Source organism: Leptonychotes weddellii, chromosome 4, assembly GCF_054177405.1.
Source record: "Leptonychotes weddellii isolate Sample4059 chromosome 4, ASM5417740v2, whole genome shotgun sequence".
NCBI classification, from domain to species: domain Eukaryota; kingdom Metazoa; phylum Chordata; class Mammalia; order Carnivora; family Phocidae; genus Leptonychotes; species Leptonychotes weddellii.
The window spans coordinates 15,903,874-15,928,838 of NC_138372.1; the positions used below are offsets into that span (position 1 = coordinate 15,903,874).

The 24,965-nt window shown below is 50.4% G+C and overlaps 1 protein-coding gene across 4 annotated transcripts; it reads right to left on the minus strand.

Moving 5' to 3' along the window:
• Positions 1-297: 297 nt before the first annotated feature.
• Positions 298-22,606, minus strand: HTR1D (5-hydroxytryptamine receptor 1D). Of its 4 annotated transcripts, XM_081817701.1 has the most exons (3): positions 20,091-20,188; positions 5,975-6,166; positions 298-5,260 (listed from the first exon to the last, which is right to left on the minus strand). In XM_081817701.1, the coding sequence occupies exons 2-3, from the start codon at positions 5,989-5,991 to the stop codon at positions 4,327-4,329; spliced, it is 951 nt and encodes a 316-aa protein (XP_081673827.1). In that variant the 5' UTR covers positions 5,992-6,166; positions 20,091-20,188; the 3' UTR covers positions 298-4,326. The 4 variants fall into 4 exon arrangements, with proteins under 4 accessions (XP_081673827.1, XP_081673825.1, XP_081673824.1 ...); XM_081817699.1 differs by lacking the exon at positions 20,091-20,188 and adding an exon at positions 22,407-22,606 and having other exon boundaries at positions 298-6,166; XM_081817698.1 differs by having other exon boundaries at positions 298-6,166.
• Positions 22,607-24,965: the final 2,359 nt, after the last annotated feature.

Sequence of the window (24,965 nt, forward strand, 5' to 3'; positions counted from 1 at the left end):
AGGAGGGGGTCATCTGAACAAAAGGACAGAAGGGCCGGGCTGAGTGCAGGCTAAGAGGTCAGCCCAGCCCTGGCTCCATGGAGACACTGGGGTCACCCATCCCCCTCACTCACTTCTTGCATCAGCTACACTCAGAACAGAACTGTTGAGTCTGACCTAGGTCTACCTGACATCAGATCTCATGATTTGTGAGGTTCCAGCTCCAGGGCCTGTCACCTTCTCTTAAAATTTTAAAGATGAAGACATTGAGAAGAAGTCATTTGTAAACCTGGAAATGGTGTTCCATTAATTCATTCATTCATTCAAACAAATATTTATTGAGTATGTACTATGTGCCAGGCACTCTGGTGTACGGGGTATCAAACAGTGAACATGACAAGTAAGACCTCCACCCTGAAGAAGCTGACACTCTGGAAGCAGACAAGAAGCAAAACTAACACGTACACACCATCATTAGTAATAAGTACAATAAAAAAATAAAGCCAGAGAAGGGGATAGAGAATGACTAGGTAGATGCGGGGAGAGGTGCTTGCTTTTTTTTTTTTTTTTTTAGATCAGGAGTCTACAGCTACACGCCTGTGAGCTGGCACCTATATTAGTAAATAAAATTTTATTGGAATACAGCAAAGCTCGTTTACTTACATATTATCTATGGTTGCGTTCATGCCACAAGGGCAGAGATGAGTAATCGGAACAGAGATGATAGAATCTACAAAGATGAAAATACTTACTATCTGGCCCTTAAAAAAAAGTTTGCCTTCCCAATGAGATACCATTTCACACCCACTAGAATGGTTATCATCAAAAAACAAATACCAGTGAGGATGTGGACACATTGGAGCCCTCATGCACTGCTAATCGGAACGTAAAATGGAGCAGCCATTTTGGAGAATAGTCTGGCAGTTCCTCAGAGGGTAAACATAGAGTTACCATATGACCCAGAAATCCCATCCGCGGGTGTGTGCCCAAGAGAAATAAAAACATGTGTCCACACAAAAATTTGTACAAGAATGTTCATAGCAGCATTATTTATAATGGAAAAAAGTGGATGGGCACCTGAGTGGCTCAGATAGTTAAGCATCTGCCTTCGGCTCAGGTCATGATCCCAGAGTCTTGGGATTGAGCCCCGCACTGGGCTCCTTGCTCAGTGGGGAGTCTGCTTCTCCCTCTGCCTGCTGCCCCCCCTGGTTTGTGCTCTCTCTCTCTCAAATAAATAAAATCTAAAATAAATAACATGGATGAGCTGTGAAAACACTAGGCTAAATGAAAGAAGGCAGCCACAAAAGAGCAGATTATATGATTCCATTCATGTGACATGTACAGAATAGGCAATCTATAGAGACAGACAATAGATTAGTGATGCCTAGGGCCAGGGAGGCTGGGGAGTGTTGGCTAAGGGTGCAGGATTTCTTTTTGGGGTGATGAATTGATTGTGGTGAAGGTTACACAACTCTGTGAATATACTAAAAGGCTTTGAATTGTATACTTTCAGTGGGTGAATTATTTGGTACATGACTTATGTCTCAATAAAGCCATGTTTTGTTTTTTTTTTAAAGATTTTATTTATTTGTCAGAGAGAGAACACAAGCAGGGGGAGCAGTAGGTAGAGGGAGAAGCAGGCTCCCACTGAGCAAGGAGCCCAATGCAGGACTCCATTCCAGGACCCTGGGATCATGACCTGAGCTGAAGGGAGCCACCCTGGCGTCCCTGTAAAGCCATCTTTTAGGAGGTTTATCGACTTTTGTTCTAGATGGTCAAGGAAGGCCTCTGAGGAGGTGACTTTTGAGCTTCCTTTGTAATTGGCTCAAAGCTCTCAAACAGTAACAGATGACATTTTACTGAGCACTTATGTGCCAGACACATGCAAAGCGTTTTATAATTACCACCTCATTGAATCCCCACAAAAATCCTATGGCTTAGATACTGACAATCCCATTTAACAGATGAAGAAATTGGAGCACAAAGAGGATAGGTGACTTGCCCTAGGTCACACAGCTGATAAATGGCAGAACTAGAATTCAATTCTGGCTGTTTCTGACTTCAAAGCCTATGTCCGCTGAGTTAACCACTGAGCTACACTTCCCTGTCCAGTCTCTGAATTCCTAATGTTTCCCAGATCAGGAAGATGGCCCAAATTAAGATGGAGGAGGGGTGCCTGGGTGGCTCAGTCATTAAGCATCTGCCTTCGGCTCAAGTCATGATCCCAGGGTCCTGGGATCGAGCCCCGCATCGGGCTCCCTGCTCAGGAGGAAGCCTGCTTCTCCCTCTCCCACTCCCCTGCTTGTGTTCCCTTTCTCGCTGTGTCTCTCTCTGTCAAATAAATAAATAAAATTTTTTTAAAGACTTTATTTATTTGAGAGAGAGAATGAAATAGAGAGAGAGCACATGAGAGGGGGGAGGGTCAGAGGGAGAAGCAGACTCCCCGCTGAGCAGGGAGCCCCATGCGGGACTCGATCCTGGGACTCCAGGATCATGACCTGAGCTGAAGGCAGTCACCCAACCAACTGAGCCACCCAGGCACCCCAATAAATAAAATCTTAAAAAAAAAATTAAGACAGAGGAGATGGGAAAGAGAGCACAGCCTTAAAGGAAGTTAGGAAAGGGCATGCCAGGTGCAAGGGAGAGCAATGAGCATGCTGAGAGGTGTCTCTGGGCTCAGGGAGGGATCTCCCAGGGGGAGCAAGACACTAACATAGAGGTTCCCAAACTTTAGAGAGATAGAAATCATCTACTGCAAGAAGTCAGAGAGAGGCTTATTTAAAATGCAGACTCCCAGGCCTCACTGCCAGAGGTCTGATTTGATGGGTCTGAGTTGGGGACCAGGAATCTAATGTTAACAAGCTCCCTGGATCTAATGCAGATGGCCCAGGGAGCACAGTGTGAAATGTCCAGCAGGAACTTCAAGGTCAACACAAGACTTCTCTGTCTGCCCCTGCCCACCCCCCATTTTGGCATCCCTCTTTTCCTTCCATTCCTGATATCCCAGATTCCTCGCTATCATTCTTCTCTCTGTGCCCAGAGACCCCAATGAGCATTACAGACCTCCCAGTCTTTGTTCCTGCTCTTTGTTCCACCTGGTATGACCTTCCTTTGCTTCGCTCCATCTCCCCCAAGAGGCCTCATCCCCTCTCCCCTTCCTTAGTCTCCCATCCCACAAAGGTTCAGCTTTTGGGAGTCTGTCCCCTCTTTATGAAATCTTCCCTAACAATAGGAACATTGCTCTACTGCATCTATAAAATGGGGATGAAGAGCGAACAAGAAAATGTGCACAAGGAACATTGTAGGCACTCCATAAACAGTGGCTATTGTTTTTATACAATAACATACCTATCATTATCCCCATTTTACAGTTGAAGAGAGTGAGGCAAAGAAGGCTTCAAAAACTTGCCCCAGACCACCCAGTTAGAAGTTGGTAGTACTTGAATTTGAACTGAGGCATCATTGCTCAGCTTTAACCATCACAAGACTGGCTTTCATAAGGCTCCAGTGAGAGACGAGATGCCAGGGCTCCGGTCCAGCGCCAGGCCTGTGGTGGGTGCTCAGTAAATGCTGGAGACTGAAGTGGATTGAAAGGTTCATCCAGGGAGCGGGGGGACATTACCCGAAGACCTCACTGACCATGACGTCTCATGCTTTTTATTTGACAAGACTCAACATCTTAAGATCTCTGATGAGAACAGGATATAAAAAAAAATAGTTCATGAAACAAAATTCAGAATGGTGTCCCACTCAAAGCTTGGTGGGTCCAAAGCCTGTCAATCTGTCATTGAGGGTAATTGTGGGTTTTAACTTCAGAATATTAAGGTGATGCAGAGATACCGGGGAAGGAGGAAGGGTAGGGGGTAGTTGATCTGCGTGTTATTTTCTAATCAAGGTGCCACATGGAATGGAGAGCTTCCATCCTGACTCCAATTCTCTTTCAGCTCAGGTCATTAACCTCACGTACCCTCCTCCTCTGAGCTCCATACAAAACTTACGTAGACCAGAAAGCCTCCCATTTGAACCTAGGGTCTCTCTGTAGAGTTGGACAGCTTCCCGTCTGAACCGAATCAACGGGGAATCCTGTGGATCACATTTCTCCCAACATGGATGAGCCGTGAAAATATGCTAAGTGGAATCTTCGGTCTTGTCACCCTTCACAAAGCTGCCCCACTTTGGGTGGCACAGAAGTCAAGAAGACAACAGGAAGAAGAACGCTGAACAATTCTATTGGTCGAACCAAAACCCAACATATCAGGATTGACCCAAATCTCAGGAAAAATAAACAAGACAATTCCAGTTGGGTTACAGGACACAACAGATAACAAGAGTCATCAGCAAATAAGACTAGGAGGCTTTCCGAAAATGGACAACTTTCTGAAACGCTTGTCGAAACTCTTCGTTAAACACAGTATATATTATTGGATTGATGAGGGAGTTGAGATAGCCAAGCCAGGTGAAGAAGTCAAAGAGGGCTGGGTGGAGCCAGCAGGAGTCCCGGCAGATGGGGAGGACCAGAGAGGCGACAAAGAAGGGCAGCCAGCAGATGATAAAGGCCCCTAGGATGATCCCCAGCGTTTTCGTGGCTTTCCTTTCTCGAGCCGCGCAAATCCTCTTGCGCTCCAGGACACTATCGGCCAGCTTGATTTTCACGTGGCTGAAAAAGAGAGCGGAGCCGGCAGTATGGGAGTGCCCCTCATGGAGGCTGGGGCTGAGAGAGCAGAGCGAGGACCCCGCAGAGCCCGTGATGAGGTGGGCCGTGGTGAAGCGCTTCCCGTAGAGCGAAGGCGGATTCAGGATGCGATTCCGGGCAGCCATGTAGATGCGGCCATAGAGGATGATGAGCAGCACAGAGGGGATGTAGAAGGCCCCGCAGGTGGAGTAGATGGTGTAGGAGATCTGAGACGTGTTCACCAGGCAGTCCGACATCTCTTCGTGAGCTTTGGCCTGCCGCCAGAAGAGTGGCGGGATGGAGATGCAGATCGAGATGACCCAGACGGTGGCAATCATGGCAGCCGCCCGGCCCGCTGTGCGGCGTTTACTATACTCCAGGGCATCTGTGATGGCCCAGTACCTGTCCAGAGCAATGACACAGAGATGGAGGATGGAGGCTGTGCAGCATGTGATGTCAGAAGACAGCCAGATGTCACACAGGATTTGGCCAAAGCTCCAGGTGTGGGTGGTGGTATAGACAATGCTGATGGGCATGACCAAGATGGAGACTAAGAGGTCCGTCATGGCCAGGGAGCCGATGAGATAGTTCGCTGGGGTGTGGAGCTTCCTGGTGAGGAAGATGGTGGTGAGCACAAAGGCGTTGGAGAGGGCTGTGGCCATTGTGATGATGGAAAGGAGCAGAGCAAGAGAGATCTTGAGGGCCTGGAGTGTCCCTGGACCCCAAGCCTCTGGGGTTTCTGTAGCATTCAGGGATCTGTTGGAGGCCTCCTGGAGAAGGCCTTCCAGTGACTGGTTTGGCGGGGACATTCTAGGTGGCTCTCTCTTCCCACAGACTTGGACACACACAGCTCCCTTCACAGTTGTCCTGCCTATGGGACAAGGTCATCCTTCTGCTTCATGCTGGTGGGGGCCCTCCATCAGAACAGCGCACAGTGAAAAGACCTCAAGACTTGACTATTTGAAGAACAGTGAGGTGACAGCTGATAGTTAAAGGTCTTTCCTAACCCGGATGAATCCCAAGATGTCTCACTATTCTGGAACTTTGCCCAGCAAATATTCAAGCCCAGGGGACACATGCTGGATTTGTTAGACATTTATCAGGATATCACACCAGTGTGGGCAGTACTTTGGGATTCTCGCTTTTGGCATTTTGGCTCCTTCCAAAGCTTGAGGGATAAATGTGTTTAATAAGAACTTCGGAATTTCCCCCACCCTATTCTGAGAAGAGCCTGGGTTTCAGGTTGCCTCTGGGGGGCTTTTAAAACCAGAGACAAACAGAAGGACCAGCAGATTCTGAGAAGCAGTCCAGTCAACAGCTCACCGTTTTCCTAAGTTCATCTTGACACATCATGAGGCACTGAACTTGGGGGTTCCTGTCCCACTGATCACTTTGAGCCTGAACAGACAAAACATTCTGGTTACCAAGACCTGAAGTATGCATGAGCTGGGAGAAGGCAAAACAAACCGATCACTGTGGGTTCATCGAGAAGGGCACATGTCCAGAGCTCTGGAGCTTAAAAAAGAAAAGAAGGCAAGAGTTAGGTTCTAGAAGGACATTGAGACACTCGAACTAACTATAAGTTTAAAAGCATACTGGTTAATGTTGGCAGTGGCACGGTGAACCTAGCTTGTCAAAAGTGCCAGCAGAACACAGGGGAGGGCAACGGGTCCCACCCCCACAATTCCCAGAGGGGGCAGAGCCGCTGGAAGCATCACAGGCTTGTTATAAATACATGAAATCAGCTTTGTAAATTATGAATCAGAACCATCATTCTATTTGCTCAGCAACAATGAAAACTAAACAAAATAACTCTGTGCACAGGAAAAAAAAAAAAAAGGTCAACAGGAAAGATAGCAAATTTTTACAATGTATTTCTCTAGGAATTGGGGAGGGGGAGGTGACCTTTCTTTTATTCCTAAAAAATTTTCCAATTTCCTCGAGTGAGCACGCATGATTCTTAAAACAAACACAAAAGCAAAAACAGAAACACCTTTTGGTTAGCAGAGAAAATTAATTGCAAAAATTAAAACCCTGAGCATTTTTCATGGTGAAAGTTCAGCTCCAGAAAATATATTCAGCTTTCTAAATGGAAACTGGGAATGTCATCACAAAAAAAACCCTCGAAGACTCATTTTCTCCTCTGTGTGCCTCTGGCCTTGAATCTGGGTTTCAGTATTTGGGACATGGGCAAGCCAAGGGGTTCTTGGAGCTTGGGGCCCCTGGTATAGATGATTGGGGTAAGGTAAAGCACAGGGCACTCTGTGTAAGGCCCATCTCTGGCATGACCCCAGCTGAAGTCTGTGGGGCCTGCAGGTAGCCCCTGATGTATGGGGTTGACAAGAAGAGTACCAAGACCCCTTAGCCCCATCCACACCCCTACTGCCTCTTCCCCTGCCTTATATGGAATGCTAAAACTCCACCAGGAATCCCTATGATTCATTTGATTTCTTCCAGGTCCCATCCTAAGAGTGTTCAAAGCCTGGCACGGGGTGTAGACATATAGCTTCAAGGACCCTGGGACGGAGCTGGCCAGGCAGATTTATATATACACACTTTTAAGAATTATTATTATGGGGGCGCCTGGGTGGCTCAGTCATTAAGCGTCTGCCTTCGGCTCAGGTCATGATTCCAGGTCCTGGGATCGAGCCCCGCATCGGGCTCCCTGCTCGGCGGGAAGCCTGCTTCTCCCTCTCCCACTCCCCCTGCGTGTATACCCTCTCTCGCTGTGTCTCTCTCTGTCAAACAAATAAATAAAATCTTTAAAAAAAAAAGAATTATTATTATGTATGAATTTGTTTCATAGTTTGTATGTTTTTCAACTTAATGTGTTTTGAACTCTGTTCCATCAGTCATTCCCATAACATCATGCTTAAGGGCCGTATATTGCTCCAATGGATGGCTACATTAAGAAGAAGGTTTCAATAGTCAAGATCAGGAGGGATGGCATTCCTGGTGGCTGGAAAGGCAAGAGCAAAGGGCCAGAGGTCAGAAAGTGCAAGGCCTGGCAAAGAGCCCAACTGGCTGGAGCAGAGAGAGCAGGGGTGCAGTAGCAGAGAAGGCTCAGGAGGGGGCTGGCGCCAGACGTGGGAGGCAGCTGGGTGCAGGGGAGAGCTTGGCTTGGGTGGGACAGTCTGGACACCAATCCCTCTTCTCTCCCCACCCTCCTGTATGACCTTGAGCAAGTCCCTTACCCCTTTCTGAGTCTCAGATTTCGTCTTCAAAAAAGTGGCCACCCTACCTGCCTCCCCGGGCTGTGGTGGAGCTTCCATTGCTCCTGGCAAGGCCAGCCTCTGAAACCCAGTAAACACTGAGCAAAGTCAAGACTCATTGCCAGTCTGACTGCCGGTCCCTACAGCTTGGCTCTGGGATTTGTTGGGAAGTTTCAGTCTGTGTCTGTTGATTGACTGGTTTTTAAACCATTAAGAACCTAGACTACTGCAATGCAATAGTTTCTCTTGCACTCCTCAAACTGTGGGGACTTTATCTTTGAAAAAAATATCTTCTGGGCACCTGGGTGACTCAGTCGGTCAGGCATCTGCCTTCGGCTCAGGTCACGATCCCAGAGTCCCTGCATCGGTTCCCTGCTCAGTGAGGAGCCTGCTTCTCCCTCTGCCCTTCCCCTGCTTGTGCTCTCTCTCTCAAACAAATAAATAAAATCTTTAAAAATATGTATCTTCCTAGAAGAGGGGAAACATCCTCAGTTTAAGAAAACAAATCTGTTGGTTTACTTTAACGTAAGCTCCACTCCAGCGTGGAGCCCAACATAGGGCTTGAGCTCACAACCCTGAGACGGACACCTGAGCTGAGATCAAGAGTCAGATGCTTGGGGCGCCTGGGTGGCTCAGTCGTTGAGTGTCTGCCTTCGGCTCAGGTCATGATCTTGGGTCCTGGGATCGAGCCCCACATCGGGTTCTCTGCTCTGCAGGAGGCCTGCTTCTCCCCCTCCTGCTCCCCCTGCTTGTGTTCCCTCTCTCGCTGTGTCTCTCTCTGCCAAATAAATAAATAAAATCTCTAAAAAAAAAAAAAAAGAGTCAGATGCCTAACTGACTGAGCCACCCAGGTGCCCTAAGAAAACCAAACTTAATCCTAACCTGCTCAAGAACATTCCTAAAGTTTAAAAGATACTATTATTATTATGTCTTTCATACAGCTCTTGCTATGTTCCAGGCACTGAGCTAGCCCTGGGGCCAAGAGTCACCCACTGTGACGTGGGCAATATGGCCCCCACCTTACAAGTGAGCAGAGAGGTGACGTCACCTGCCGAAGGTCACCCAGCTAAAAGTGGAAAAACTGGGCCCAGAGCAGCTCTTGAGATTTCCATTCTTCTCCACACTGCCTGGATCAGGAAGAAAAGCCTTAAGGCGCATGTGCTTCCAGCAGTGAAACTGGTTTGGGGGCTCACGGTGATAGGTGAAAACGATGCCGTCTCCTGACCCTCTCACTCCGTGCTCCACCTCAAAAGCCTCTGGCTGAAGTTTTCCTCCCACTTTGGTTCACATGGAAAATGTGAAGTTGGGTTGGACTGTTTGGAATGTTCTTCCTTCCAGACAGACTAGGTGCAGTCATTTCTCATGGAGGGCTGTATGCCTGCCCCACAAACCCATGTGGCCGCCCCTTGGGTTCCAGGCATTCCAGTGACCTCACTCAGTGAAAGGCGTGGGCTCAGAAAGGCCTGGGAGGCTGGTGGGTGACATCTTGGGAAGGACAGCGTGGCTTGCCTTGGTCAGGAATGCTGAGCTGGAATTCTGAGGGAAGCCAAGTGCTTCTGAAGCTATCTCCCTCCTCTCCCGCCTGCTGTCCTTCCCCACCCTCAACAAAGTTGGGGGAATTTCCCATAATCCAGCTGCCTTTGGAGATAAAGACTGTAGCTCCATAAGCAACTGCCTCTCCTATCACACTTCAAATAATAAAACAAAAAATACAAATTAAAACAACAGTGAGATAGCATATTCACCCGGCAGACAAGTACAACATTTTAAGTCTGATCATGCCGCATCATCCGCAAGGGCGTGGACCAACAGGAATTGTCACCTACCACTAGCAGAGTGGAAAGACGAGGAACCTCGTTAGCAAACAATCTGATATTATCTCATAAAGCTAAAGGTGCAATGATTACCTCATGGCCCAGTAATTTTGCTCCCAGGTATACATCGCAGGGAAACTCTTGTGTTCATCAGCAGAGAGGAACAAGAATGGTCACGGTGGCATGGGCTAGAAACAAACAACTAGAAACCGCCCAAACGTCCATCCACAGCAGAGTGGTAGAATGTGGTGTATTCCTATGCCAGAGCATCATGGAGAAGCAAACCTGAGTAAACCAAAGCTGCATCCTGTGGGTGCTCCTCACAAACAACACTTAGAAAAACACGCACAAAGAAACAAAGTGTTTAAAGATATAAATATATGTTGGCAAAGCCATAAAGAAAAGCAAGGAAACGTTAAATATAAAATCCAGGATTGTGGTCACCCCTGGAGGGGAAAGAATGCAGGAATGAGATTGTGTAGGGGTTTTAAAAGTATCAGTGATGACGTGTTTGGGTTTTTTTAAAGATTTTATTTATTTATTTGACAGAGAGAGACACAGCGAGAGAGGGAATACAAGCAGGGGGAGTGGGAGAGGGAGAAGCAGGCTTCCCGCAGAGCAGGGAGCCTGATATGGGGCTCGATCCCAGGACCCTGGGATCATGACCTGAGCTGAAGGCAGACGCTTAACGACTGAGCCACCAGGCACCCCTGATGACGTGTTTTTTAAGGTGGTGGTAGGTGCTTGGATGTTGATGATTATTCTTTGAACTGTATGTATATTATAATATGTACTCTTTTGTAGGGAATGATATATTTATAATTATTTCTCTTAGACAATCAATTTTGTACATTTGAGAAAAAAAGGCAGCCATCCTACCAGCAATGACACGGATACAGCTTGATACAGTAATACCTGCTGATACATTTGAATCCGGAAGATGTGGGTTCTGGTCCCAGCTCTGCCACGGGCCAGCAGGTAACCAAGGATAAGTCATGACTTCTCTTGAACCCCCAGTTTCTTCCTGGGTAAAATGGGAATATAAGCATGGCTATGCTGCCCCAAAGGATGTTTAGTACTTCCAATAAGATCATGTATGTGAGGTGCCTGGGTGGCTCAGTCAGTTAAGTGACTTCCTTCAGCTCAGGTCATCATCCCAGGGTCCTGGGATCGAGTCCCGCATCGGGCTCCCTGCTCAGCGGGGAGCCTGCTTCTCCCTCTCCCTCTGCCGCTCCCCCTGCTTGTGCTCGCTCTCTCTCACAAATAAATAAATAAAATCTTCAAAAAAAAGATGTGTGTGGGGCGCCTGGGTGGCTCAGTTGGTTAAGCAACTGCCTTCGGCTCAGGTCATGATCCTGGAGTCCCGGGATCGAGTCCCGCATCGGGCTCCCTGCTCAGCAGGGTGTCTGCTTCTCCCTCTGACCCTCCTCCCTCTCATGCTCTCTGTCTCTCATTCTCTCTCTCGCAAATAAATAAAATCTTAAAAAAACAAAAAAATTTAAAAAAAAAAAAAAACAAAAAAAACAAAAAAAAGATGTGTGTGATGTGCACTAACTATAGAAACTTGGACGAATGTAATGAGGGTACAAAGATGGCAGGCAGTGGCTAAAAGCATACATTTAAAAATATATATATTTATTTGAGAAAGAGAGAGAGAGAAAGCATGAGGGGGGAGAGGCAGAGGGAGATAGAATACTCAAGCATACTCCCCACTGAGCATGGAGCCCAATGCCAGGACCCTGAGATCATGACCTGAGCCAAAATCAAGAGCCAGACACTTAACCGATTGAACCAGCCAAGTGCCCCTTAAAAGCATACATTTTAAGTCAGGTAGGATCAGGGTCCAATTCCTGTTGCTCCACTTTCTTGCTATGGCCATTGGGCAAGTCATGTAAGTTCTCTGGGCCTGCACAGCTTCCGTGATGGAGCCGATAACCCAGACCTCACAGGAGCTTGGGGAGAACTGGTAAAATCATGGATCCAAATGCCCGACATAGCGAATGATGACTTCTCTGGCTTCTCTATGATGTGTCCAACCAAATTCAGGTCTGCAGGCAATGAGGCCTCTTCCGTCCACTGTCCAACAAGCCATCCCTGTCCATTTTAGTGAGTGATGCCTGCCACTGTCAGAACTACCAGCCATACCAGGGAGCTTCTCCCTCGCCCACCACACCCCCGGGAACCACTGCGGCAGCAGCAAGGACTCCCCTTAGCCCAGCAGTGTCTCCCCCAGAGTCCAGACCACATAGACCCCAGCCACTCCATACACTCCCAGCTCTAGCATCTCTGCGAGATGGAGGGGCAAAAGCAGAGTCTCAATCTCAACTTGTTCCACAGACCACTTCTGAGCATAGCTGATTGGACCAGTGGACACGTGACCCCAAATGAGCCAACCAGATTCTCTCCTGGGAATTTAGCAAGGAGACTGTGAACAGCTGGGTGGATTGACAATGGAGGAGGAGCAACCTGCAAGCCAAGGACCCTGAGGCTGAAGTCTGGCCACCGCCGAAGACCAAGGCCAGGGCAAGTTTAGGGGCAGCAGAAAAGCCACAGGTAAATAAGGAAAGAAGTCTGCAGAGAGAGGCAGGAGAAGGGAGAGGACAGAGAAGAGAGCAGAGAAACAGGAGAACCACCTGCCCCAAGAGAGGAAGAGGAAGGAACCTTCCAGATCCAATGGCACTCCTTCCTATTCTTGGATGTCCATAAGCAACCTCTGTATCCAGGAAACCTCATTGTTAACCAGCTCCTACTCTTCCCAGTTGAGCCAGTTCAAATGAACTGAGAAACAGTCCAACAGGCCCTGAGAAGCGGTAATAAGACAGAGGATTTCCAGTTCCTTTCCCCCAAACAATCCCTACTGTGCAGTGGAGGCAAGTCATTTCACCTCCTGGGCTTTTCTTCTTCATCTGTAAATTGGGGTAATAGCACCTTTCCCCCAGAACTGCTCCGGGGATTCAGTGGGAAGGATGCATGCCTGGTCCACAGCAGGGGCTCTTTGTAGCCCTCTTAACAAGGGCTTCCTACCCAGGACTCATTCAGTTTGCAGAAAGATCAGTCACCTCCCCTTTCTGAAAGATCTTTATTTTAACAGTCATAAAACCTTGCCAGAAAACAAGAGAATTTATGGGTTTAATGTATCCTCAGAAACCAGTCTCATCCTTTTGGAAGAAAAAAACCCAGGGCTCTGTGATGAAGATTTGTTGCTGTAGGATAAATACCCCGCAGAGAAATTCCTGTCTGTTCTTTCTCTAGAAGCTGTGTGGTACGGCTGAGTGAGCCCTGGATGGGGAAATCATTCTCCACAAATCTGAAGAGTGCTTTATATTTTACAAAGTGCATCCACAGCTGTGACCATCTCCTTCTCTGTAGGGCACGGGATCTCCCTCAGCCTCAGTTTCCTGCTCTGTAAAATCAGGGCATCAAGTTTATCTCCTGAGGGTGTTGTGAGCATGAAATAATATATGTTCAGAAAACTAGAGAAGTGTTAACATGGGTGTGTGTCTGTCTGTCTATATCTGAGCACAAGGCTTGACTTCTAATTAGTATCTCAAGCAAGTCCATCTTTCACCTGTTTCTCTAATTATAAAAATCTGGAAAATGTAGAAAATAAAAAATGCCAAACCTCTGGCCAAAACCTTCTACTCCCAGCTATATAACCAACAAAAACCTGCATTTATGTCCGCCAAACCACTTGTGCAAGAATTGTTCATACAGGCACGGTTTAACAACCACAAACTGAAAGCTATCCCAACAGACATCAACAGTAGGATGGAGAAATGAGCAAAGTCACGCAGTGGAATATTATACATCAGTGAGAAGGAACACCAGCTCCCCGCTACACACCACCACAAGGAAAAAGCAGAAATAATGTTGAACCCAAGAAGCTGAACATTATGACACACCACGTGTGATTCAAACGTCATAAAGTTCAAGAACAGGCAAAACTGACCTACACTAATGGAAGTCAGGCTAGGGTCAAAGGGAGACCCTGGGCTTGTCCACTTAACCTCTTCGAGCTGTTTCTCCCATATGGAAAACGGGGATGAGGGATGCCTGGCTGGGTCAGTCGGTGGAATGTGCAACTCTTAATCTCAGGGTTGTGAGTTCAAGCCCCACACTGGGTGTAGAGATTACTTAAAAATAAAATCTGGGGCACCTTGGTGGCTCAGTTGGTTAAGCATCTGATTTCAGCTCAGGTCCTGATCTCAGGGTCCTGGGATCAAGCCTCCTGTTGGGCTCCCTGCTCAGCCGGGAGTCTGCTTGTCCCTCTGCCCCTCCCCCTGCTCTCAAATAAATAAATTTTTTTAAAAATAAAGTAAAGGGCACCTGGGTGGCTCAGTTGGTTAAGTAACTGCCTTCGGCTCAGGTCATGATTCTGGAGTCCCGGGATCGAGTCCCGCATCGGGCTCCCTGCTCAGCAAGGAGCCTGCTTCTCCCTCTGACCCTCCCCCCTCTCATGTACTCTCTCTCATTCTCGCTCTCTCAAATGAATAAATAAATTAAAATAAAGTAAAATAAAATCTTAAAGAAATAAAGAAAGAAAACACGGACAATAACAACACCAACCTCAAATTGCTGTTATGTTTGAGCGAGCTGAACAGAAAGCCCAGCCATATAGTAAACACTCCATCAATTAGTTATAATTAACAGCCCCTCCCTGGCAAACCTGATTTCGAAGGAATACCTTAAATGATGCAATCCAATCTAATCAGCTGAGACTGCTGATGCCCAGAGAGGCAGGTGTCTTGTCTAAGACCACACAGCGAAGTTTCACACCCTTCTCAGCTCAGCTCTGTGCTTCTACTCCCTTGTCCCTCAAGTCTGGGTTCAGCATGGACTAGCTGTGGTCAACAGAATGAAGCAGAAGCCACAGTGAGCCAGTTCCAAATTTAGTCCTCAAGAGGCTGTGCACGTTTCTGTTTGCACTCTGCCACGAGCACACGTGTGGGCGAGCCCACTGGTCCCTAGAGGAGGTGAAGACGCATGGAGCACAGCCACGCCAGTCAACTGCCCCCAGCCAAAGCCAGCCTAGAACAGAGCTCCTCAGCTGACCAACAGATGCATGTGTGAGCCCAGCTAAACCAGCAGAAATGCCCAGCCAATCTCTGATTAAATCAGCCAGTCTCCAGATGTGGGATTCATAGTAATAAATGTCATCTTAATCCACTGAGTTTGGGGGTGGTTTGTTACACAGCAATAGCTGACTGATATAGTCTCCTCGTTTGCTGAATTACTAAATTCTGTCAATTCTACTGCATAAACCTAACTCTGCCTTGGCTCTTTCCTCCCATCTAGCCCTTGCTATCACTCTCCTGTTTCTCTCTGCTGCCACTCCTGCCCCCTCTTCATTCTCTTACCACATCACACCCAGAATTTTCCTTAATTTTTTAATTGTTTACAGATTTTATTTATTTATTTGAGAGAGAGAGAAAGAGAGCGAGAGCACATGAATGGTGGGGAGGGGCAAATGGGGAGGGAGAAGCAGACTCCCCACTGAGCAGGGAGCCCGACGTAGGACTTGATCCCGGGACGCTGGGATCATGACCTTAGCCCAAGGCAGATGCTTAACTGACTGAGCCACCCAGGTGTCCCAGAATCTTCCTTTTAACTAAAAGTCTGACCATGTCAGTCCTTTATAATCCTCCAGTGGCTCCCAAGGCCCCTGGGATTCAGTCCCAACTTGGTCTAAGAGACCCTTCATGAACTGGTCTTTATTTACATTTCCAGCATCATCTCCTGAATCAGCTGGCTGTGACGTTTGCACTCCAGTGACACAGATCTGCTAGTCTTCCTGCCAGCACCCCGCTGCCATGAGCCCCAGCGCTGCTTTCAGTTCGGAACCTCTGTCCCCATTGTGTCCTCTGCCTGGAAAGTATCCCCTGCTCAGCCCTCTGGTTGCCTAATCCAAGTCACCCTTCAGGACTAAGCTCTGGCATCTCCCCAGGAAGCCTTCCCTAACCTCCCCCCAGCCCAGCTTGGGTTAGATACCCCACTCTGGATGCCTAACACCATAGTTCTTACCATGCTGGACTGTCTCCATCACTGGACTTTGAGTGCAGGGACCATGTCTTACTTAACCCCTAGAGCCCTGACACCTGGCCCAGAGCAAGAGCTCAGTACCTGTTTATGATAGTCTCCCTGAACTGGTGAGGAATAGGCTCTGAGAATAGAGCTTGGCCTGAGAGGGGGGAGCCCTGATCTTTTGCTTGGTTCTGCCATAACCTCTCTGTGGCCTCAGATAAGTCAGTTCCTGTTCTGGGCCTCAGTTTCTTCATCTTGAAAATGCAAGGGTTTGGGACACCTGGCTGGCTCAGTTGGTTAAGTGTCTGCCTTCGGCTCCAGTCATGATCCTGGGATCCTGGGATTGAGCCCCGAGTGGGGGTCCCTGGTCAGCTGGGAAGAAAAAATAAAAATAAGAAATCCAAGACAGGTGAAACCTGTTTTCCAGACCTTTGCAACAGCTAGGGAAGTCAGAGAATGCAACCCCTTTTTCCTTACAGCTTTGCACTGAGTTATTACCAGCCTTCAGTAGGGAAGGGACCACCTTGAACGACTAAATGTGTTGCCTAAAGGCTTTATGGCTGACCACTCACTGGATTTTCTCCCATGCTTGTGGGAAAGTGGGCAAAGGGGTTTTAAACTCACCATCTCCCTCTAATACTACCGCTTGGAAGCAGAGTTAGTACCCCCACCTTACAGATGACAAAACTGAGGTCCAGAGAGGTTAAATGACTAGCCCAAGGCCACACGGGTAGTATGTGACAGAGCTAGGATTGAGAGCCAGCGCTGAAAAACTCCAGAATAGCCACTGCTGGCCACACGTGGTCATTGAGGGCTTGAAACGTGGCCACTGAGATGTGCTGGAGTGTAAAACGCACTGAGTTTCAAAAAGAATGTAAAATATCTCACTAATAATTTTTTATATCAGTTGATCATATTTTGGTCATATTGAGTAAATAAAACATAAGTGGTTTTTTCTTTTTTTTTTTTTAACACAGCTACCTCTAAATTTTCTAAATCTAAAATTACCTCCGTGGCTTGCTTTCTGTTTTTAATTGCATAGCTGTGCTCTAGAACCAATGGTTCTCAACGGGGGTGATATCGCCCTCTAGGGGTCATTTTGGGACTCTGTCCTCAGGGAACTCCCGCAATCCAGGGGCGGGGTTGGGACGGCCCGGGGTGCTGCGCGCGCAGGGGCTGGAAGCCCAGTAGCAACAAAGTAACCCGACGCGTTCTTAAGAGCTTACTAGGTGCCAGGCACTGTTTTCAGCACTTCTCCTTTATCAACTCAGTTAAGGTGGATCCTCCCACCGTCTGAAATCAGTCCCATTGGTATTACTCCCATTGCCCAGGGCAGAGAACTGCCACTCAGGGAAATGGCTTGTTGGAGGCCCTGCAGATCCAGGCTAGGAGCCCGGCTTGCTCGCCTCCCTGCTCCACCGCTCAGGCAAGGTGAGTGAGTCAGCTCCACTCCCTCCTCTGCTGCACAAATAGCCCACACAAGCCTGCACACACTCCCAGACTCTTTGCTGGGGACCTGGGGCCCTGTTCTATGCCAAGCTCCGTCACTCCCACCCTAGCGGGCCTCGGCCCCGGGGAGCACGCAGGAGCTGTTCCTTCAGCCGGCAACACGATCCTCCGCTCGCCTTCTCCGAACAGCCCAGAGCGAGGGTAGAAACAGCCGCTCACCGCAGCCCATCTCACACTGGAATGAGCCGACGGGCTACCTAGGGGTCTTAGGAAACGGGCAGGTGCTGATTCCGTGGGAGGAGAGCAGGACCTGAGATTCGGCATTGCTGACCAGCTCCCAGGTGATGGGGCTGCTCCATGCGCAGCAATGAATGGTGCCAGGGATAATCGCAATGTCAGGGCTAAGGCTTCAGAAGGATGTGAGTGTCAGAGCGGGAAGGACTCAGGAATAGTGTGGTCCAACTCCCTCATGGTGCTGACGGGGAAAGAGGCCCAGAGAGGGCAGGACACTTGCCCACGGGCACACAGTGAGTTATAGGCGGAGACCAAGTCTTCAGACTCCCATCATTGCTCCTTCCCCTGCCTCCCGTTTGCAGCAGCAGGAACTTGAGACTAAGGACAGCAGTATCCACCGGCTCTTGTGCCCGTTTCACACCGTACATTTTTGGCATTTTCAAATCTCCCAGTCACCTCTGTCGGAGTTTCCATACTAGGGGAGTAATTCTCAGAACAGACTGGCAGGGCAGACCACACTCGGCCAGAAGCCTCCAGGGCTGCATCCCCAGGTCCTGGAGCTCACTCTGCTGCGCCCCCCTCCCCGTGCTGCACATCTGGGTCCCCAGAGAGCACTTGAACTGATGGAGTGAAACCACTTTTAGGGCAAGCGAGAGGCTGTCTTCTCCAGACTGGATAAACAAGGTACGAACAACAGGAATTCATTTCCTAGAAATGGAACACTGAATTTGTTAGGGCTTACGGGATCCAAACCTACTATTCACCATCTGCTCGCCCTGCTGGGAGGCATAATCCAGCTGTGTTACAAGCACAAGCTTTAGAGTCAGGTAGACTGAATTTGCTTTCCCGCTATGCCACTTACTAGCTCTGTGACTTTGGGCAAGTTTCTTGACTTCTCTGAGCCTGTTTCCTCAGCCATTCGATAGCTATTCGCTTAAAGCCTTACCCCGTGTTGCCGTAAGCAACACACATGTGGACCCTGTTCCTGGGAAGACTTCCGGCGGCCCCGGGGATACGCTCCCGGAACCTGGGTCCACAGACATGACTGAGGATGACATCGGAGCATGAAGGGAGCCGTGGGAATGTAGGAGAGACAACCTGCTGCGACCCCGAGACCCCTTCTGAAAGTAGCCCTGAAGCGGAGCGCTGGAGGACAAATGCAGTCAGCCAGGGGAGAGGAGTTGGGGCCGAGGACACCTATTCCACAGACTGAAGAATCCTTGGAGAACTTCTCCCTTCATGTGCCCTGAATCCTTTCTCTTCACTTCCTGTGGCTTACCTATCCAGAGGCTGCACAGTCCAGCCCTTTCCTCTATCCTTCACCTGCACTCGCAGAAGACCCCACCTCCAGCATGGCTGAGGCCTCCTTCTGCAAAAACACCATGGTTCTCTCACTCCTCTGAGCCTTTGCACAGGGTATTCCCTCTACCCAAAATACTCTTCCTCTCATCTCTGGATCCACCTTCTCTGGAGGTTTCTCTGGACCCAAGAGATGGAACTGATTACTCCCTCCTCCCCACTCCACCAGGCTTACTTGCTTACTGCCTGTCTCCCTGTTGGACTTGATTTCTGGAAGGGGGGAGTGGTATACCTGTGTCATGAAGTCCAGAGACCTCTGTGTGGGTAGCCTTCATCTACTCATCCAACTGCAACTTCACTCCCAGGATCAAATTCAACTGTCGCCTCTTTGCTGAAACTTGTCCACTCCATCCACCACTCATGGGAGCTTGGAAGGTCCCAAACTCAGTACAGCCACCATCTTCCTCACCCACACCAGCCCCTCCTGTTTCCTCCTTGGCAGGCAAGATTCTGTTCCCATTCACCTGTCCCTAGCACTTGGCATCCTCCCCCTCCCTTATTCTCCCTGGCAATTAACCAGTTACTTCCCTTTTATGTATGAGCAGGTTGAGGCTCAGAAAGGTCATGCAATCTGCTCAAGGTCACACAGCGCATACGTGGCCAGACCCAGGGTCTTGCTCTGAACGGCTCAGACTTCCTCCGTAGCCTGACCTCTAATTCCCTACAAGTCCTGTCTCCTCTCCCCTGACTTCTCCACACATATTTGGGGAATTCACATGCTGGTTCAGGCTGACTCCCCTCTGCCTGGAAGAACGATCTTTCCCACTCCCCTTCATGCATACCTGATGTCATCTGCTCTCTGTTCTCTGAAGCCCTTCTCAAAAGCCGCTTCCTCCAGGAAGCCTTTTCTGGTGGCAAAACCTTCCTCCTTTAAGCCCTCTCCTGACTCTGGGTCTGTTGGTGCCTCTCACTGCCTGTGCCTGGAAGCTCTTTGAAGAGCTCCCTATTCCCTCCGCACTCCAGTGACCGTGGCACGGTAGGCTGGCAATCAGTACAGAAGAACTCCTTTGTAAGGCTCCAGTGAGCCCTGGAGAAATAATAGCATTTGCTCTCTCCGGTCTGAAACTCTCCAACCGCTCCCATATCAGAACAAAATCCGAAATCCTCACCACGGCCACAAGGCCCTACGCTGTCTGATGCCCAAGACACTTCCTTGACTTCATCTCTTACCAGCTGCCGACCCCACCCTTAAATATCACCTCTTGGGCACAGCTTTGACCAGCCAATATAGTACAGTAGCCCTCATTCTCTATCCTATCACCCTGCTCGATGCTCGTTTTAACACTTAACCCTATCTGATGTTTTCTGCTCGTCTTTGCTTGTCTCACCCCACCCCCTCCCAAAACTCACCTTCTGTCGAGCCCATCGCTACATCCCCAGCGTCTAGAATAATGCGGGGCTGGCAATACCTAGGTGGGTCTACAGCCTGAGGAGAGATCTGAGCTGGAGACAAACCTTTATGAGTCACATGCACAGAGGTGGTTACTAAAGCCAACAGGGTGGATGAGCTCACCCAGGGAGAATGTCTAGTACGAGCGGAGCGGAGGGCCTGGGGGAACAGAGCCGGTAATGGCTGTAGAAAGAAGGATAAACTTGCAAAAACAAGAGATGAAGAAGGGAAAACAGGACAGTGTTACACTGTAGGAGCCAGAAGAGAGTGCGTCCTGAGGAAAGGAGTGGTCAGCCGTGTCATCTGCTGCTGAGAGAGAAAGTTCAAGACTGAATGATGTCCGTGGAATTCAGCTTGCTGGAGAACACTGGTGACCTTGGCAGATCCCTGTTCCTCTGCCTGACTCCAGACCCTGCACCATCTGCAATGAGAGGGACCTCTCAGGTCCCTGGAACTCCCAGCTCTAAGAATGTATTTCTGCTCATAGTCACATCACTTTGCCAAGAACTGTCATCCATCTGCGGCCTAGGAGAGTAAGGATGACCCTGTCCGTTCACCCTCATTATCTGTCATGCAACTGACCAATTCTGAGAAAGCACCTTTGTATTTCTGGGCCTGTACTAGGCACCGTGGGGAGGAGGAGGCCCTAGGCCCTACCACTCACATCCAGCTGGCCGGCCCCTTCCTCCTAGGCCACCCTCTACGTCCTGGCTTCCAGGATGCCTCCACAATAAAGACCACCCATTTTTCCCCACTCGTTGGACAGGACCAAAGCCTGCAGAAGGCCCAGCTGTCCAAGCAGCCTTGCTCACTGCTGCCGGTAAAGAGTCCCTCCTTGTCCCTGTGAGGAAGGCTAAGACCCTGACCAGTGGCTGTGCAGTCCAGAGGAGAGCACAGACCTGAGACGTGTGCTCAATCAGAAAACACTTGAGGCCAATTCCAAGGACGAGATTGAGAGGTGATTCCCACTAACCAGAGCAATGATTTCCACTAATGACTGAGCTGTTGTGTGGCCAGGTGCTGTGCTGAGCAATGACCACATTTGATGTGCACGGCAAGCTTGTAAGGCAGCATTCTTAACCCATTTCACATGGGAGAAAACCACAGCGCAGAGAGGTTAAGGGCTTTCACAAGGTCAGGCAGCTAGTAAATAGCCAAGCCCGGTTTGCTAATGCAGACAATCTGATGGAGAGCACCAGCTCTTAATTTTTTGAACTTCCCCAGAGCTGGTGAGGCAGGGGGCTAAGTCTTAGATCCTCTTACAAGCAATGCGACCTTGGGCAAGATTTAGTCTCCACTCTCCCCACCTGCAGCAAAGCAGATTTCTTACTGCCCTTCCAGTTCTGACATTATGTGATTAGCTAGGATTTGTACAGAACTTTACAGTTTAGAAAAAGGCATCCTGGGGCGCCTGGGTGGCTCAGTCGTTAAGCGTCTGCCTTCAGCTCGGGTCATGATCCCAGGGTCCTGGGATCGAGCCCCACATCGGGCTCCCTGCTCTGTGGGAAGCCTGCTTCTCCCTCTCACTCTCCCCCTGCTTGTGTTCCCTCTCTCGCTGTGTCCCTGTCAAACAAATAAATAAAATCTTAACAAAAAAAAAAATTAGAAAAAGGCATCCTTACAGCATCTCATTTATTCCCACGGATCTTGCAGGGTGGGAGAAGTATCCCCTCCATTTGACAGATGAGCAAACTGAAGTTCGAAGAGATGCAGTGACCTGCCCAAGGTCACAAAGCAAGTCCGGGCCCGCTGGGCTTCGGGTCTGGAAACAGAGGCTCCACACTAGACGCTCTTTCAACTCCCCTCCGGAAAGGGCCGGCCCCGCGCTGCGCCGCACCCCGACCTGGCCGGCAGGGGGCAGCGCCCCGCTTCCCTCCGCCTCCCGGGGCCACGTGGGGGCGTCACAGCCCCCGACCCAGGCGCGCGGCCCCCGCCCGGCCAGATCTCGCCCCGGCGCCGGGCGCCCCGAAGGCGCGCCTGGGACCCCGCACCCGTCTCCCGGCGCTGCGTCGGCCCCCACTCCGTCCCGGGGCTCCGGACGGCGCCCCCCGGACGCTCCCCGCGGGTTGGACTGGTCCTCCGGGACCCTCTGTCCCGCGCGCGCGCACCTCGCGTCCGAAGGCGCCGAGAAGGGGATCGCGCCGGGTCACCGAGGCCCCAAGCCGCGGCGCCCCTTCCCCGCCCCAGCGCCCTCGGGACGGCCGTCACGGCCGGACTCCCAGCCCCGATGGCCCCGGCGCGCCCTCCCTGGGCGGCACTCGGCTCCGAGAGCTTACCCGCTCCCCGCCACGCAGGTGCGGACCCCGGGCTCGCCGGTCCGGGTCCTGCTTCCTCGGGCAGCGCCGCGTCTCTCCGCCGGCGGCCGCCGCATCTCGCCGCGACCCCCGCCGAGCTCCGGGCGCCACCCGCCCCGCCGTCCCGGGGGCTCTGCACGGCCCGCGCCCTCGCGACCCCCACCTCCCTCCTCCGGGGCCGGCGCCCTGCGGCTCCCGCTCGGCGCTCCCCTTCCCGCGCCCGCCGCTCCTCCTCGCTCCCCTCCCCCAGCTCCTCCCCCGCGAGGCTCGCTCCCCTCTCGGCCCCCCGCCCGCGGCCCGCAGGCTCGGCCCTCTGCGGTCCCGGCCGCGCGGGGAGCTCGGAGCCCCCGCCGCCGCCCCAGCCCAGCCCCGGGCTCCACGCGCCGCACCTGTGGGAGAGCGGGTGGGCTGGGTCCGCAGTTGGGGGGGCGGCCACGCCCAGAGCCCCGGGGTGAAAGCCTAGCCTCCCGCATCTGTCCTTCGGTGCCCGTCTCGTGTGTTCATCCCTAGTTGGATTTTTTTTTTTCTTCGTTTAACAAATAACTGTTGATCTGTGTGTCAGGCATGTTCTAGACACTGGGGACATGGTGCACTAAACAGATGTGGACCCAAGGGAGCTTACATGAATGTGAGAAGTAAAACATATAAAATGTTTGTAGAGGTAAATGGTATGGAAGAAAATAAAGTAGGGAAAAGGAAAGAGAGATGAGGTGGCCTCACTGGGAAAGTGGCGCCTGAGCGGAGGCAGGAGGTGGGGAGTGGGCCCTGCAGAAGAGTGGGGAACCGGTATTCCCAGTGAGGGCCCCCACCCCCACCCCCCAGGCTGCCGGTCGGTTGGGGACTAAGTGAATAGCAGGAGTTGAGGTCAGAGAGGCACTTCCCGACTCCTGTGCTGTCATGAATCTGCCCCGTCCCAGAGAACCAGGGCTGAGAAGACTTGAGCACAAAGCGAACATCGAGAACCGCCCCTTGAGGAGGCACAGCGCTGGGCGCGTCCTGTGTCCAGGCTTCACATGGGTCAGGTGGAGCTGGCCTTCCATATCCCTATGGGCTTTTTGTCTACTTGCTCTTCATGCATTTTGAAGCCTTGTTATTAGGTCCATCCAGCATTAGGATGGCTATGTCTTCTTGATGAATTGACCCTTTTATCCTTATGATGTGACTCTGTCCCAGGCAACCGTTTTTGTTGTGAAGTCTCCTTTAGCTGGGTGTAGGGAGAGGCCAGCAGTCGGGTGGCTGGTTTATTTACGGCCCACACGACTGTTTGAAAGCTGGCCCACCAACCCTCAACACCTCCTCCAGACTTTCTTGTTAGTGTCCTTCTGTGTCCTTTTGTCTCCACAAATTCCCTACCCACCTGGCCCTCCCCTCCTTTCTCCACACCTCACCCTCCTGGTTTACCGTTGGATCATTGGCCAGGGACCTCCATCTCTCTCAATCTCTCTCTCTTTTTTGGAGGGCTGTGATCAATGATCATCAATAATGCAAAAGTTCTTTTTGTCTTAGTGCAAACCCCAGGCAAGTAAATCACTGGCAAATAGACAGGAGTTATGGGCAGCCACACCTCAGCCTCCTTCACTCTACTCAGGTCCTGGGCTCTTTTCCCGAATAGGAAATAGGAAGATGGAACAATGCCATATGTAGGCATTTCCCAAAATAGGTGCTGCTGCTGTGCCTGCCCCAAGTAGAACAGTCCTGGAGGAGGAAGGGAACATGTCTAGACAGCAGAAGCAATTGCACTACCACCAGGGTCCCGGCCTGAGGTCCTAGAGTCGGGAAACCCACACGGAGTAAATACACCTGGGGGGTGTCCTCAGTGAAAAGACCCAGACAGCCCCAGAAGCTGTCCTGACCAGGGATGAGAAACAGGGAAGAGAAAGGGGCAAACCTTGTGTGACATCTCAGCGTTCTCTAACCAACTGACAGCATTTAACAACAGCTGGTCTAAGGAAAAGGCTGGATCTACCGGAGAAGGTCACTTCAGCCTCTCAGCCCTCACCCTCTGTGTTGAGTAAGCACATTCTCCACTCGCAGAAAGCTTACAGTCCAGGAGAAAAAACCCACATGCAGTTAAGCACTGCGTGGTGTGGGGGAAAGGAGAGAGGTTCGATGGGGAAGGTCACCCCGCTTGATGGGGAAGGTCACCCTGCTTTGAGCCCGGAAGGGTGAGTAGCAGGCATCTGAGCAAAGGGGGAAGGAGAGCAAAGGTGTTTCCCAGTAGAAAGAACAGCATGTGCAAAGGCATAGACACTAAGAAAAGAACTTGGTTGGGGGGTGGGTGCGCCTGGGTGGCCCAGATGGTTAAGCGGCTGCCTTCCGCTCAGGTCATGGTCTCCGGGTTCTGGGATCGAGCCCCATGTTGGGCTCCCAGCTCAGCGGGGGGCCTGCTTCTCCCTCTCCCTTTGCCTCTCTCCCTGTTCATGCACGTGCTCTCTCTCTCTCTCTATCTCTGTCTCAGATGAATAAATAAAACCTTTAAAAAAATTTTTTTAAAAAGGAATTTAGTTAGGGGAATTGCATATATTGCATATACTGCTAGAG

Bases quoted from the DNA above. Each gene is read 5' to 3' on its own strand.
- HTR1D (XM_081817699.1), bottom strand. From the start codon at position 5,460: ATGTCCCCGCCAAACCAGTCACTGGAAGGCCTTCTCCAGGAGGCCTCC.